Source organism: Hippichthys cyanospilos, chromosome 12 (genome assembly GCF_059441005.1).
Source record: "Hippichthys cyanospilos isolate Australia breed blue-spotted pipefish chromosome 12, RoL_Hcya_1.0, whole genome shotgun sequence".
In the NCBI taxonomy this organism is placed as follows: Eukaryota; Metazoa; Chordata; class Actinopteri; order Syngnathiformes; family Syngnathidae; genus Hippichthys; species Hippichthys cyanospilos.
The window spans coordinates 16,156,944-16,172,375 of NC_142380.1; the positions used below are offsets into that span (position 1 = coordinate 16,156,944).

A 15,432-nucleotide genomic window follows, 5' to 3' on the forward strand; every position below is an offset into this window, starting at 1 on the left:
TGTATCTGAAGTATTAGTTGTAGTTGAGTAATCGTACTGTATCGGTCCGAAAAATGTGGGATCGAACATCTCTTGGTTTGGTTGTACATCAAGCAAGAATGGCAGGAAAAATCTACTTATGTACTGTAGCTTCAACAAGCAATATCCTCATTCTGAGATGTAACACATTTTTTGTTGCACAAATCAGTTTCAAAATAACACAGGATGCATGAAAAACTGCAATTTTTATCAGTTTGAACATTAAATGTTTTATCTTTGTAGTCGAGTTTGTCGAATTATGTTAAATTGAACAGAAGTTGAATGATTTGCACATTTTACAAATATATATCTATCGGTGTTAAGTGTCAATGACGAAGGTCACAATTTACTTTGAAGTGGGATGTGTGACTTTTCTTTTTATCTAATTATCTGATTTTCTTTTTTATCAAAGTTAAACCTAAAGAAAGAGAAAAAAAAGCTGCTGTCACGCTTCTTTTAGCTACGGAAAGTGAAGGAGGAAAACTTTTGCGGACATAATTGAGATCACGTTTTGAATGTCAGTTTGTGTCTTGTGTGCAGCTGAGCGAGTTTCTGGTTTATATGTCAATCGCAAATAAAAATGGGGGGAAAAAAGGAAATAGATGTTTTTTTTGGTAATCGTAATTAAAAAAACAGGGAAGAATGGAGAGGGTCAGGGTGCGTCCGTTACACGCAGCACATGTTTCATGACATGCACGAGGATCGACGATCGGTTTGTGAGTTAGAATGACTAATCATTCTACACATTTGAGTTCACCCACCAAACACAAAAGAATTGAGTTTTGAATGGCTGCTCATTGTGAACTATGGGATTCGAGTCTTTGTCATGGGCAGATAATCCCTGCTCTCACCGGTCACACCCTCCCCACTTCTGCAGCGCTCAACGTCTGCAGAGATCCTCAATTTGGCATGTTAGTGCTATACAGTTGTAAGTGGATGTCACACAGGTAGCGAATGGAGAGACAGAAGGAAAGAAGGGAGGGGCCGAGGAGCTGCTGAAGATGTTATGTACATGTGAGTGGGTACAGATTAGATTTGATAGTTTCTCAAAACATTTCAGATGTGTTGTACACTTTTCCATATGTCGAAATCAATCAAATTGTCACAATACCAAACATGCCTAAATGTACTTACTACTACAATATTTTACAGAAAAACAATGTTAAATGTCCCATCACTTAAACACTTAATCTATAACATGAATTGTGATGTATCACTAATCCCAGTTTTTATTTTGAGAGTAAAACATCCATGCATCCAGCATTTTCTTGGGCCGCTTATCCTCACAAGGTTCGCAGGCTTGCTGGTGCCTATCTCAGCTGGCTTCTGGAAGTAGGCAGGAGACACCTTGATCTGTTTGCCAGCCAATTGCAGGGCACACAGAGACCAACAATCATTCATGCACCCAGTCACGCTTAAGGACAATGTAGTATGTTGGGAGTAAAACAAAATTAAAAAAAAATAAAAAGACAATCTTTTAAATGTCTTTTTAGTGAACGGTTCGTGAATGAATGGTTCCCTTTAAAGAGCCAAAAGTCCCATCACTAACCAGTACTCAAAAAAAGCAACCGATCTAAGTTTCTTAATTTTCAAATCCATGTTTCGTTTTCAATTTATAAAAGAAAAACAACACACAAACAGGAATTAGTTGAAAAGATTTTTCTTTAATTAAGTTTCATTTGAATAGCCATTAGCCATTAGCCAATAGCATAATTTTGCAAAAAGAAACAAAGGTTTGGGAGGGGGTACTAAAATGTTATCTGCATCTCATTGTCCTTTTTTCTCAATGTTCACATGAATCACTCTGTCTTTGATTGTAACCTTCATCAATGCTGTGTCCCACAGGCTCCAGAGGTTCTTACAGCAGCCAGCACAGTCACCTGGGCTCTGAGTTGCGACCGCTGCAGTCTCCGGAGCATCACATCGATCCCATCTACGAAGATAGAGTCTACACTAAACCCAGCCTAAGAGGACAAGGTGAGCTAAAATAAGGGGGTGGTGAAGGAATAGGCACAGAGACCTACATGGGTGAAAGACAAAGTTATTTGCTTAACAAATTGAGTCAACAACTGCTATCTACAATAATAACTGCATCCACTAAATATAGTATAAGGCAGGGGTCCCCAACCGCCGGTCTGCGGCCCGGGACCCATCCATGGATCAACTGGTCCTGGTCCGCATGGGCCCAAAATAGTAATGTTTCGGTTTTCTTTTGTTTTTTTTTTAAACTGATTTAGTTTATACCTCAAAGGAGTATGGGTAATTCCCCGCATGCGCCCGTGGGAGCTTTAGGGGCATTATGGTAAATGCAGCAATATACACTCCTCCTCGGGGTGTGGTAGTTATAACAGACATGGCAGTCTCCGGAGGAGAGCCACGCCCCATGTCATATAATTTAATGATAATTAGACCCACGATTATATTTAAAACATATTGTCGGTCGTTAAGAACACATTTCTTTGCGAGTTTTTGAAAATTATAATGATTGAATTTATTCATTTTTAAATAAAAATGATGTAAATGTTACATATTGTCACTTTAACAGTTAGAGGTCTTTGGCTATGCCTTATTTGGCTTAATCTTTTGTTTTTTGGCGTTGCTTCTGGCCGCTGTTGATATTACATTGAGTAGAGAGCAGTCACTTTTGCACACTCTCTGGTGCAATCTGGTCCACGTGTGACTGTAAGTAGTACATTCTTTGTGAGAATGAAGTCATTAATGATCATGTGCCCAAAATAGTTTGTTTGTTGATCCAACAACTTGTGACTGTGGATAACATGCTAGCTACTTTTAGTTGTTATTTTCAGGATGTTACATATATAGTACTGCCTTGTATACGTTTAGCTCGTTAGCTTTTCCCTTTGGTATACAGTATTTCGTATACAGGTTTCGCATTGATAATTGCTCATTTGCATCTAATTGACTTTTTTTTAACGTTTTTATGTTTTGTATTGAAATTAATTGAGTTGGTAATTCAGTTATGATTGATCTAATCAATGTAATTTATGTACATTTGAGTAAAATATATATTTTTTTGCATATGGGCCTTACCTGAGTAACAAAGTTATAGCGAGGTGAGATTTTGTAGAGACACTGACAGCCTTTGGTTGGTGCATTGTTAAGGGTGAGCTCATATTTTATGTGCACTTTATATTTACCATCCCCCCAGTCTACAATAAAAATCTCTTGCGTTGACTGGTCCGCGGTGATAAAAATGTTTATAAGGTATTGTGAACCCAAGGAAAAGGCCAACACTAATTGGACAGATTAGGAAATATCACACCACGCAGACTGACAGTATTTGATGAAAGTCGACACTCAAAAAATCCTTTTCATTAAATTTTCATTTGCTGTGTTAATAAAACAGTGTGTTGTAACTGTACAACCCTCCATAATTTGACTAATAAGACAGTTGAAGCAAATCGGGGGGGGAGAAAAGTGTAAGGCATCAAAATTCCTATTACTGTAACACACATAAAAAAGCCTTAAATAGCCCAAGGCTAAATATAGCTACGTCATGCTGTGAACCATCTAAATTTAAAAACTGCTGTGAACAAGACATCACATCATAGCGTGAACAAAGTGAAGAACAAAAGTAGTAGAGCAGTGAGTGATGCAGCATACACCCACTCAGAAAGTTTTCAAAGGTGTGCCAGTCCATTTGAAAAGAACTCTTTAGTGAAATAATACTCACATTCCATGTGATTGTGCCGTACTATTTACCGGATCAGGTAAGCAAATCTAATTGGGGTCTTGATGGCAAATTCTCCCTCAGTCACAGTCTGGTAGATAATTAGTTTTAAGGCTGACAATTAATCAGAATTAATCCTCTGGGCAGTGGCTGGGGTGCTTTGTAATAAAAGCAAATCACCCTTGTCCTAAAATGTTTGCAATCAAGTGCAGGCTATCTTCTGCTTGAGGATTCACTTTTTTTTTTCTTTTACAGCCTGAAAAAGAATGACCAATTATAAGATATGGCTTGTGAAACGCTGATTTTTTTTTTTTTTTACTCATTCACACATATGCTCGGTGACAACAACACTTTTTAGTGTTAACTAACAGAGGTGTCAAACTCATTTCGACTCAGGGGCCGCATGGAGGTAAATCTATCCTCGGGCGGGCTGGACAGGTAAAATCGTGCTTTACAGTAAATCTAAAAAAACAACTAGTTGTAATTATATGTAGATTTTTGCTCTGCACGCTGGTCTGAACCCAAAAAACGCCCAAATAGCAGGGGTCAGCTGTCGGTATATTGTCAAAGTCAATTATAAAAATTATAAAAATAATAAAGTTAAAATACCAGTAACTTATTTTGGGTCCCCAATTTATCACAATATAGAATATTTTCTTAAGTTGCATTAAACCAAATGGAAATTTTATGTGATTGTTTTTTCAATTTGTTAAAAAAAATACATATTTTTTATATAACACAAAATAAATGGACAATCAAATACAATGAAAGACAAATATCCAGAGGGAGGAAAATGCCCCAATCAAAATCTGTGGTTATACATCTTTGTAAGCTGCAAAGACTTGGACAGAATAAAATGATGCTATAGTCTCATTCAGGAGACTCTGTGTAACCAACGTAATAATATACCAATAGTTAGAATCTCTTATTCAATTGATCTTATAGAAGATAATGAAACTCAATCTATCAAAGTGAAATTGGTACTTGTGTCATAAATAAAAATGAGTTAAACCTAATTGCTCTCATTTGAACAGTTTAATTCTTGTTCAATATTTTGACCATTTTTGGATCATTTTCTTTTCCCCGCAGTAATTTAGTCAAAGGTTGGCACAGTCCTGGTAGTGTGATAAATACCGAAAGTGGTTGTGCCATGTTGAAATTTGACAAGTTGTCATCATCTGGGTGAAATTTCAGATTTCAGTAAAGATCAAAGGATCAAAGATTGGACTTGCATGATAATAATATAAACATAATCAAAATAAAAATAGCAATCAAAATGATTTATTGTTGTTTCTTTTATCATTACAACAGTTGTTTTGTCTGATTATCTTATTACTAATATACTTGAATGTCAGAGAAACTGTACCACAATATAAAATAAACTGACCGCTTAAGTCAAAAAGTCAAAAAGTGTTGACTCTTATTGAGCTGGGTTTATTTGATACAACTAAGGCAAAATGGATGCATGGTTCCTTTACTCCCAATGACCCACACTCACTCCTCTCCAAACTCATTATTGCTTTGGCGCATTTACAAGAGAAATCACTCAAGAATGTAACATTGTAATACTGCAACTTTATTGTTGTGCTGAGTTAGAGTTAGTTTATTTCTGTTAAGAATCTGTAATCATTTATATTATGGATTTATGTTATGTTTTAAATGTTTTGGTCGCATATGCATGTGTTTGTGCATGTGTGAGCGTAGCTTTTGCTTTGACTTTATGACTTTCTTTGGTTGGTTCTGTTAAACAAAAAGGCCATGATAAATTTCTTGAAAGAAGCTTGCCATGTTGCAGCAAAAGCAAACAGCACATCTGTTTGATTTGTAAACTGCTATGTTTTCCAAAGATTCTTTTTTCATATTGGTTTTTGTTCAAGAGAAAACTAAGTCCTTGGGTGAGTTAGCCTTCAATCTGAAGTCATCCCATCTGATGAGCTTCCACTGCCATTGTTACAGATGGTTTTCTTACAATGTCTCTTTTATTTATTTATTTTTGCTTCTTCTCTTTCCACTTATTTTCTTCTGTGCTGTTTCTACCATTTGTGCTGGTGATGTTGCACGTGTGTGAAACCTGGTTTTGGTATTTTGGTACACCGTCCTTTTCCTCCACTCTGCTCCTCTTCAACTACATTAGTTGTGAACCAACTGTACCAAGAGGTCCTCAACTATCTGCTCTGTCCCTACCTTTTAGCCCCACCTTCCCCCGGTGTCGATCCAATCCCCTTGCAGCGAACTGGAAGCCAGAGTGCCGCCTCCACCTTCCAAAGAGGCAGCTTTGCTCCAGGAGGAGGACCTGACTACAGCAACCCATACCGCACGCTGCAGTTCTGCCCATCCACCGAGTCGCCTTACAGCAAGTCAGGCCCAGCCCTCCCTCCCGAGGCAGCCTTGGGACGGTCTCCATCTGTGGACAGCATCCAAAAGGACCCAAGGTGAAGTATTTTCACTTGGCTTATTGATCAGACACTTTGTTCTATTCCCTTCCCACTCTCACTCACCTAAATTACTGAGGTCCAGATTCACAGAACCAAACATATCAAGACCCTAGAAAATAGTGTGCAACTTGATTTTTTTTCCCCATTTGTTGACGCTTGCTTGCTCAGGTGTGAATACAGGAAGTGAGCACATTAAAGTGGTGTCCAATGCTCAACGAGCTCTTTGCGGATCATCTGTGGTTGGAACGCGTTTTGAACTTGATCCCTTCCACGTGGAAAAGAACCAATTTGGTTTGACGGCAAATGACATAACTGTGGCGTATTGGTAAACAGTGTTGATGGAAGCATTGGTTTTCTGAATACTGCCGTGAAATTGATTCAAATTATCAAAAAAATAACAACAAAAAAACGCTATTTGTTCTCCATGCTACGTCACCTGTATTAGCTGAGATAAGTCAGAAATAGTGACCAGTAGATATGACATTATCCTGCCAATGTCAGATTACATTGTGATATTGTGCCTTGGGAGATCATTGACCAATGTTTTTGAAGCTCAACAAAAGATATTCAGCAGAACTTCTTGGTGGAGTGGATTTAAATCTGAATCTGGGCTTTAGTATGAAACACACTTCACACCACATCTTTCACTGTCCTTCCTAGCTTGCTTGACATTACAGATCACCAGCACACGCCAGAGGTCCAGCTTGAAAGTTTATTCATATATTTGTTTATCTATGAATTTCTCTATTCCGTTACTTGGAACATATGGGTGTGACACAATAATATTGTGTATAAGAGGTAGACAGTTAATGCAAGCTGTCAATTGCCTACACAAGCCAATTCAAGTTGTGAAATGTCAGCCTAGGCTTCACCACTTATATTGCGCCATTATATTCTTTAATGAGAATTTTTCTCTAAGGTTTTTCTCATGTTTTTGCCATTGCTCTTTCCTCTCGCCATCCTCTTTTCTCTGGGCTCTCCTTTACATTGTAACCACATTGTCTGTAGGTTCACTCTTAAGCTTCAGCATCATCTGTGTCACCTCCGGGAACCACTTGAAAACACTAATCTGACACATATTGACTACAGAACCAATGGTGGCGCATGCTTTATTTTGCCAACATGTACAGTCATCGTCAGTCATATGCAGTTGCCTAAGGTATGATAAAGGGATGATCAGAGCTGACTGAAATAACATGGACACATAATATAGTCCACAAACTGTAAAGACTTAGCAAAGTTTTAAATAATTTAAAACACGTAATGAATTAAATTTCTAGAAGCTATATTTAAGGTGACAATACTTAACTTGCTCCTCCAATTAACTGTATTGATGCTTGTTGATAGATATCATTCAAGCTTTAATGTGGAAATTAAACCAATCATAACATGTCATCCTCCACCACCTGCTCTGTGTTGCATGTATGTACTCCACCTCCTCCACCGCTGCCTGATAACCAAATGCTGAGAGAAAGTCAAGTCTCGTCACTCTACTAATCATCACTACACTTTTCCTGCCAGACAGCCAACATATACCTCTCTCTTGTTTCTCTCTACCTCGATAGGTACGACCCCGAATTCCTTGTGTGGAATCAAAATCAAGCCGAGCAAAGAATGACAAAGTAATCCTACTATTTATTTCTACATATTTATATATACATTCTGTTCATCTATCTTACCTTTGTCTCATTCACTGAATTTGTCCATCTTCGCTTTATGACACACGCACAGGTGTTAATGGGACATTTCCATTTGTATTATCACTCATGTACATTTTGCTGAGCATTATATATCAGAGAGCTGGACCTATAAAATGAACCCAGTTTCCAATTAAACAACAGATGCTCCTTTATCATTTCTGGGCACTAAATTGTGGCAGAACATAACACTTACACAACTCATGCAGACTAAAATCGCTCAAGATTGAGACTGGGTCTTCTCACAGTTAAAAACAAATACCTGCATTCAATGTTAATCGTAAGACGAGTTAAGTAACGACTAGGCCATTTTCACATGTGGAGACATTGGACTGACCAGAAATTCTCTTGAGAAATATTCATGATTCTCTCCTTTGGCTGTCCTGCTAGCCCCAGCCCAGTCCCTTCATCCATGTCCCTCTGATCTCTTCATATACCCAAACGATTTTCATTGTCTTTGTGTTTTGCTCATGTCTGACTATGTTTTGTGATTGACATTCACAGCATTTTGTTCAATTGCCATATTAGCACCTGAATTTAGTTGTAGCGGTCGGGATTCGTAGTTGGAGACGGAGTCAATGGAGATGACAACAACGGTCACATACCAAACCCACATCAAAAAACATCAACTTGAAAGCATGCAATAACTGCTCTTTTTTTTTTTTTATCTCATTTGTCCTTCAGTCTTACTTTTCCCTCTGGAACTCCTCTTCTCAACAACAGTTCCATGGATGAATTATGTATGCCCCACTACATAGTATTGATTTTTAGCTAGAGAAAAAAGCAGGTGTTTACATTTTCTATTATATATCAGGTCTAGCTACTATTTATAGGAATGCCCGTCGGTTATTAAGGTTAGGGTTTATTGATAGATGGACGGATAATAGGTTGTTTAATACGGGGGTTCACTGAGTGAGTATCTGGTTTGTTGAGTTATTCTGTTCTGGCAGATCAAGTCACTTTTGGTGTTGATGCAGACACTGACTTCATATATTGTAATTTATGAATGCATGCATTGTTGTTAAAGCAATGAGAGATTGGTGCTAGACATGATCTGACCAAAGTCAAATGTTTTATTGTAATTTGTGCTCATGTGAGTCTCTGTTCCCTTTATGTGTGTTTGATAGTGTGTGCTTGTAGATGTGCTCTCCAGTTAAGTTCAGTAAATAAATAAATTAATTAATGAATTAATCTGACCACTCAAAGAACACAAGTCTTCGACAATGATTAAAGATGGAATACAGTGTATGGCCGCAGTCTGGGATCTTGATCGCTGAAAGTGGACAGAGTTTCATTCTGAACCACTCTAGAAAGGGGGACAAAATATGATAATTTAACCAGAGAAAATTTCATTGACACTTATGATTAGACAACAGGAATTAGATTTCCTATGTTAAAATTATATTGTTGTCATATGCAGTCTGAATCTGGTCTAGTCTGGTTTGGGATTATAACTCTGCCCCATCTCGTATATGCAATGAAATAAAAAACACAATGAGAGGCCACTTGTGTGAAATTTCAGCAATCTGACAAATGTCCTCGTCAACAAAGATGTACACAACAAATACATAAGTGATGCCACAAACGGGGGCTGCTACATTGAGTACAGTATCAGTCAAACGTTTCTAAACACTTTCAAATGAAAATGCCCAGTTGCAAACTTAAAGTCACTGCAAGTCATCAAATGTCATCCACGTCATAAAGCTGACAAAGAAAATATAAAAATGCAAAGCTGTTGTCTGGACAAAAGGTGCCTTCTTCAGAGAGTCTATAAGCGGCTAAATAAAATAGATGGATGGATATTTTAACTTTATTAACTTATTTTGCTTTACTGAACATTTCTATTTTTTTATTTTCTTGTTCATGTTGATTGACTTCTATTGTGCACTAAACTTTGGGTGTCAAAGTCAGATGAATAAGGCCAAATAAAAAAAAAAACAACTACTAGACGAGTGCTGGACTGATCAACAGTTAATTAAAAAAATGAAAAAGACCACACATAGTCTAATTACCTATACCTAACAACTTAATTGAACCTACTGAAAACCTAACAAATATATGTTACACTAGTATAGCATGGTGATGTGAGATGGGGGACGATGGACGGTGGAACCAGACACTGGGAGGGAGAGAGATCCAGGTGCTCAAAAAATGATAGTTTAATTGGACATACTGTAGAGGCAAAAAACAACAAACACAGGGACAAACACGAGTACAAACAAAAAACAAAACAACCAAAACTAAAACGCACGAGGCCATGGCAGGGAGACAGCTACGGGGAGGCAGGGGAACACAACGAACGAGATACTTAGCAAGCACAACGATGACGTTAGACATTGACGATAACTCAACAACCCTTAACCCTTTTCCCAGCCCCCCCCCCCCCCCCCCCCCCCGTCAATGCACTGAATATAAATAAATTATTATTGATGAAAATTGTTTAAGTATACCTACACATGTGTCCTTTTTAACATTAACAGCAGAAAAATGCAATATAAATCAACTTTCAACAACTGTTAATTATTTTTATCGGGTTTATACGGGTTATAGCTTAGTCTAAAAGGGAAAAAAAAAGAAGCAAGTGCACCAAAATGCCTGAAACTAAAAGAACATGATGAAAATGACTACTTTATTGCAATTACATTCCACATGACAAAAACAAAGCCTTTTTCCTGGGATCATCCGCGTCCCCCCTGGAATCAGCTCGCGCCCCCCCAGGGGAGCCCGCCCCACTATTTGAGAAGCACTGCCTTAACCTAACAAAAGAAGCAATTATTTCTTGTGGCTCTTTCATTATGCACAAAAGACAAACTTCCTTTACATATGAATCTCCATAACATGCACATTATGCACAATGAGTCAATATTATTCATAGCACCATATGTGTATTTTCTCTGTGAAATGGCAAAAGTAGGTTAAATTTTTCTTAAATTTTCCTTCATTGCTGCCATACATTCTCCACACAGAAGACACAGCAACCTCCGACTCCCAAGTTGTTTGAAACCTCCGGTACTCTGTGTCCATTTCAGATTTTCCCATTTTTTTATATGTATCTGAAAGTAGACTTTTGCTCTTATGCGAGCTAATGACTGCTGATGTATAATGAAATGAAGCCGCCTCCCGCTCAGGCAACTCACCGTTGCAATGTGTGAATTGTAGTATTGGTGTGTGTAATACTCGACAGCCCACAAGGTGCAGTAGGCCGAATAATATCATTCCGGGGGCCATAGAAAAGACCAGATCCGGCCCATGGGCCCTGACTGAAAAAATCAATACTGATTTTACTTTGGAAACAGTTGGGTCCATGAGATTCACAATACTAAAAAGCTACGAGTCCCAAAAATGCTGCAATATAAAGAACAAAATAAGGATAAAGTATGTGTAAGGTTAAAAAAAATAAAGATCCCTGAATCTTTGTAAGAAGCTATCATTGATAGCCCTAAAACGAGTGATACTAATACACTAATACACTAATCCTCTTTTGCAGCGATATTATGAAACATTGGTACACTTGCGCTTGTTTTGTGATATCACAGTTTAGTAAACGCCGTACGAATGAAAATACACATCTGGGCTTTGTTCCTCACATGTTCAGATTTGTCCAACAGCAGTGAGAGATGGAGTCTGACTTGCTCAGCTTACTTAGTAGGCTTGCAATACTCATCGCTTCTCCTTTCAAGCAGGGAAGAGTAAAATCACCCATGCAGAAGAGACACATTTACCAGGCAGTAACTATGGGATGAGATGTTTGTTTTTTTTTTGTTTTTTTAAAGTTAACTGCGTGAGCAGCATTTGATCTAAACAACGTTGTGCTCTTTTTTTCTCAAGTCTTTTTTAAAGCTAGAACAAAACAAACATGGTGGACAAAGTGGTCAACAATATTCATAAGTGGTTAAGTTTTACTGATTAAAAGAGTAAATGGATGGATTTAAATTTTGATGTAAAAAATAATGAGTCCCATGTCGATTTGAAAGTAAAAATTATGAAAAATTATCAAAAATTATGCGTCTAGGATGCAGCTAAAGGAGAGCTCTGAATATTTAAGAAAGACTGAATTAACAGGATGAGTCCAATGTTGATTTGAAAGCATGAGCGGAAGCAGGTAAACGAGAGTACTGCATAATGGAGAAAAACTGAATTAGAGGGTGTTTCCAAACTTTTGACTGATACTGTATCTGGAAATGAGTCATCAACCCTTCCCACCCCACCTCCAACCCAAAAACGTCAGTAACAGGAACGCACACACATGCATAACACACATACGCAAACACCACATTATATTCCTGCATGTTGCCGCGTTAACTTTTTTGTGAAACAAAACCCTCTCCCACTAAAAGTTTCTCCCAGCAGTGCCCTACATCCTGACATATTGAATTGTAGCATAAACAAACACACACACACACACACACACACTTTTACCGACAAGTGGCCATGATAGATAGCCCACCTGGTTGCTTAGAAACAAAGAATGGATTGACAGTCCTTCAATACTTTGTCCCAGTCCATTGAATTGCCAAACGCAACATTAAGCTCGCCTAAGTCACAAACACAGGCACACATATATGCATGCGCACACACGCGAACATGTGTATACTATATACATAATTCACTGACGGGAAACATACCTTGCTCAAGAAAAACTATTCACTTTTTTTTTCCTCATCTCACTTCATTCACCTTGACTGTATCCTGGTTATAAGCCTGACTTTTGTTAAGATTCAAAGACATCCACAGGCCTAAGAACATAGGGCTGCGGTTGAACAAAAACAAACTTATTTATAGTACACACAAAAGCTGATGGAATAGCAAGAACAAAAATGAACCAACACAGATCACTTGGCAATTTACTTGATGTGCCTTGAAGTGAAAATATCGGGTATGAGGTCATTAATCTTGCCGTCCAAACCTCAAGATTTATGCGCAGTCATGTGAGTACATTTATTCTGCTTGATTTCTTAAAAGAAGCAACACTGTGCCAGTGCAATGTGCTTAAGCAAATCTGCTTCACCCTAAGTGAAGTATTTAATAGGGTGGCAGGAACATTTAGAAATAAAACGAGACAGTGCCTCCCATGCACGGGCACTATTATTCACTTTGTTTAGAGGAGGTCATTGTGGGTCCATGTAGCCAACTTGAGAATGTATCAACAAAGCATAAATATATTGTACATACATTGATCATTCATAACACATTGACTAGAGGTGTCTTATGTTCATAATTAAGTGGCATTAACGGCTGGAACCGGTTATGCAACTTTTTTTTTTTTTAAGGTAAAGAGTAAAAAGTTGACTTTCGACCACACTGAATAGTTTGTCATACTATGGAAGGAAAACAATGTTATTTTTCTTATTTGACTATTTTTGCTCAGGGGTGCAATAATTCTATATGGATGGGCTCGTGATTAACATTACTCCACAATTTTTAATGAAAACCAACTAGATTTGGTACAATTCTGTTAACTAAGGGTGAGTAAAAGGTCATCAAAACAATAGATCAGCCATGAGAATGTGCTCAACAATGTGCTCAACATTTTTCGATGTTTCACGCAATGTGAAGCGCTACATATTAAATAAAATGAAATGTCTTATGGTAAACCTAAAGCTTGATTTTCACAGATGTATTTTACGTATCCTGCTGTGATATTGTCACAGTGTTTTGGCCTGGGAGCACATCCCTTCACTTTTTCTTCTGGAACATACATTCACAGCCAGAGAGATGGAGCAGCTGCGCAAAAAATAATACAGCTCTGGGCTGACATTCATAGTGAATGAATGACCCATTATCGTGCAGCTCTTTTAAGCAGGACATCGGGAAGAGAAGAAAACTCTTTAGGTTACCTCTAATTTGCATTTGAGTCAAATTTTAGCATCTGTTATTACTTTGGTCCCAGAAGAGCTACATTATTCCCCATATATTCAAGATTTGCACAACACGTGTTGTATGTGCGCTTGCCTGAAGAAGATCATAGCCTTAGGAATTATGCTTTGACTGATCCACTGTGACGTGCCACTTTTTATTCGGGCATTTGTTATTCCAGGCTATGATTCTGTCGTTTTGCTATATGTGTTCTTTGTGTTATGTTACGCTCTCTTTGTCCCTTAACATATACATCATGTTTTCTCTTGTTCATGTCTTCGGATAAAGAGGATATGAAAGTGAGTTAGTGGAAAGTGTGGAGTGAATAGACTAGAGACACTTTTCTGACCCAATCCGTTAGTGCTGGGCAATAATATCTATATATTGCGATACCAAGTACTGTAATTGCAATACCACGTTCAGTTTCCAATGTATTGCGTATAAGTTTTTAAACGTCTTATATTTGTAATATTTCTTTTTTTTTTTAAATAAATCAATACGCTCCAGAGTGGCTTTCGTATCATGTTTTGATCATATTATGAATCGTGTTTTACATGTAAATCATTTAAAGCACTTCAAAAACACCACATTAAATGTTACAATACATTATCTTTCAAGTGAGGCGATGTTCCAAAGCAAGATTGGCGGCAGGGGAGGGCAAACAGCAAAAAAATAAAATTTTATGGTATGAAGATAACTTTTCCTTCATTTCGGGCGTTATAGTCATTTCTTGGGCTTCCTTCTCCAGTTCAGGTTTTCTGTATTAAGCCCGAGAAGTACAATAATATCCGACTTCTACTACTTCTCAAGGAGCAGCCATAATAACAAGCAGTAAAATCTCATGTTGCCTTTTATATTCATTATGTCTGTAAATAGGAGCTGTATTATACTGTATTTGAACCTAGAAAGCCTCTTTTTTAAGAGAAGGCGTTTAACCTCTCAACCTGCAAAAGAAGTTCATCTCAACGTTGGCACTTCATTCAAAAAATGACAACGCTGTTCAGGCCTTTGGGGTTACCTGAGATCATTTGTAAATGGTCTCTCAAATATGGAGAAGTGAGATGAGTCAGTTACGTTCATGAAGGATAGCATTAGACGAGACATAAATAGACCTCCACATTTAGAATGAAGTCATAATTTGTTCATATTTTCATCCCTGTCTGTGGTTTCTATTTTATCCATCTCATATGAAATCATCCTATAACATCTTTTTTAATTAAATGATAGTGTTTGTTGATTGATAGTTCAATTCTCTTTACGGATGCTTTTGGTGCTACTGCTCCACTCTAATTAAATGTAACAGACACAAAACAAACACACACACACACACACACACACACACACACACACACATCTGCCCGCTTGCTCAGTTTGAACGTTTGAAGACTTATTGGACAATTAACCCACAAGGTGACCTGCACTAGGCGATGTCGTCTCTGATTATATTTACTGAAGGCCATGCCAAGGCAATGTTTACACTTTGTTAATGTTGTGCCTGTTTTAATTGAAATGGGCTTGAATTGAAAAAGATACAAATACATCGGATACGAATACCAATAATAATAAGGATGATGCGAGCACACGGAAAAGAGACACAAATGCAATAAATAAATAAAGCAAAATACTTTGCGTTGAGTGTGTTAGTGTTTTATGTGAGCCAGCTCACTCCTTTGGCTACATTCTAAATGTTGGCTTGTGATGTGTGCATTTCTATCTAGGCTCAGTTTACAAATGT

The 15,432-nt window shown here is 37.7% G+C and overlaps 1 protein-coding gene and 1 long non-coding RNA gene across 7 annotated transcripts in view; one reads left to right on the forward strand and one right to left on the reverse strand.

The window, feature by feature from the left end:
• ctnnd2b (catenin (cadherin-associated protein), delta 2b) overlaps positions 1–15,432 on the forward strand; it is a 157,080-nt gene that overhangs the window by 100,806 nt on the left and 40,842 nt on the right. For 4 of the 6 annotated variants that reach the window (XM_088429149.1, XM_088429151.1, XM_088429150.1 and 1 more), the window contains exons 10-12: positions 1,864–1,995; positions 5,901–6,141; positions 7,710–7,766. In XM_088429149.1, the coding sequence (XP_088285275.1) occupies positions 1,864–1,995; positions 5,901–6,141; positions 7,710–7,766 (430 nt within the window). The remainder of the gene's footprint in view (positions 1–1,863; positions 1,996–5,900; positions 6,142–7,709; positions 7,767–15,432) is intronic. The other 2 variants (XM_088429153.1, XM_088429155.1) reach the window with 1 other exon arrangement.
• LOC148415103 (uncharacterized) lies at positions 1,766–12,564 on the reverse strand. Its single transcript, XR_015867429.1, has 3 exons — positions 12,467–12,564; positions 5,894–6,113; positions 1,766–2,038 (listed from the first exon to the last, which is right to left on the reverse strand). It is a non-coding gene; the product is annotated as an uncharacterized LOC148415103 (long non-coding RNA).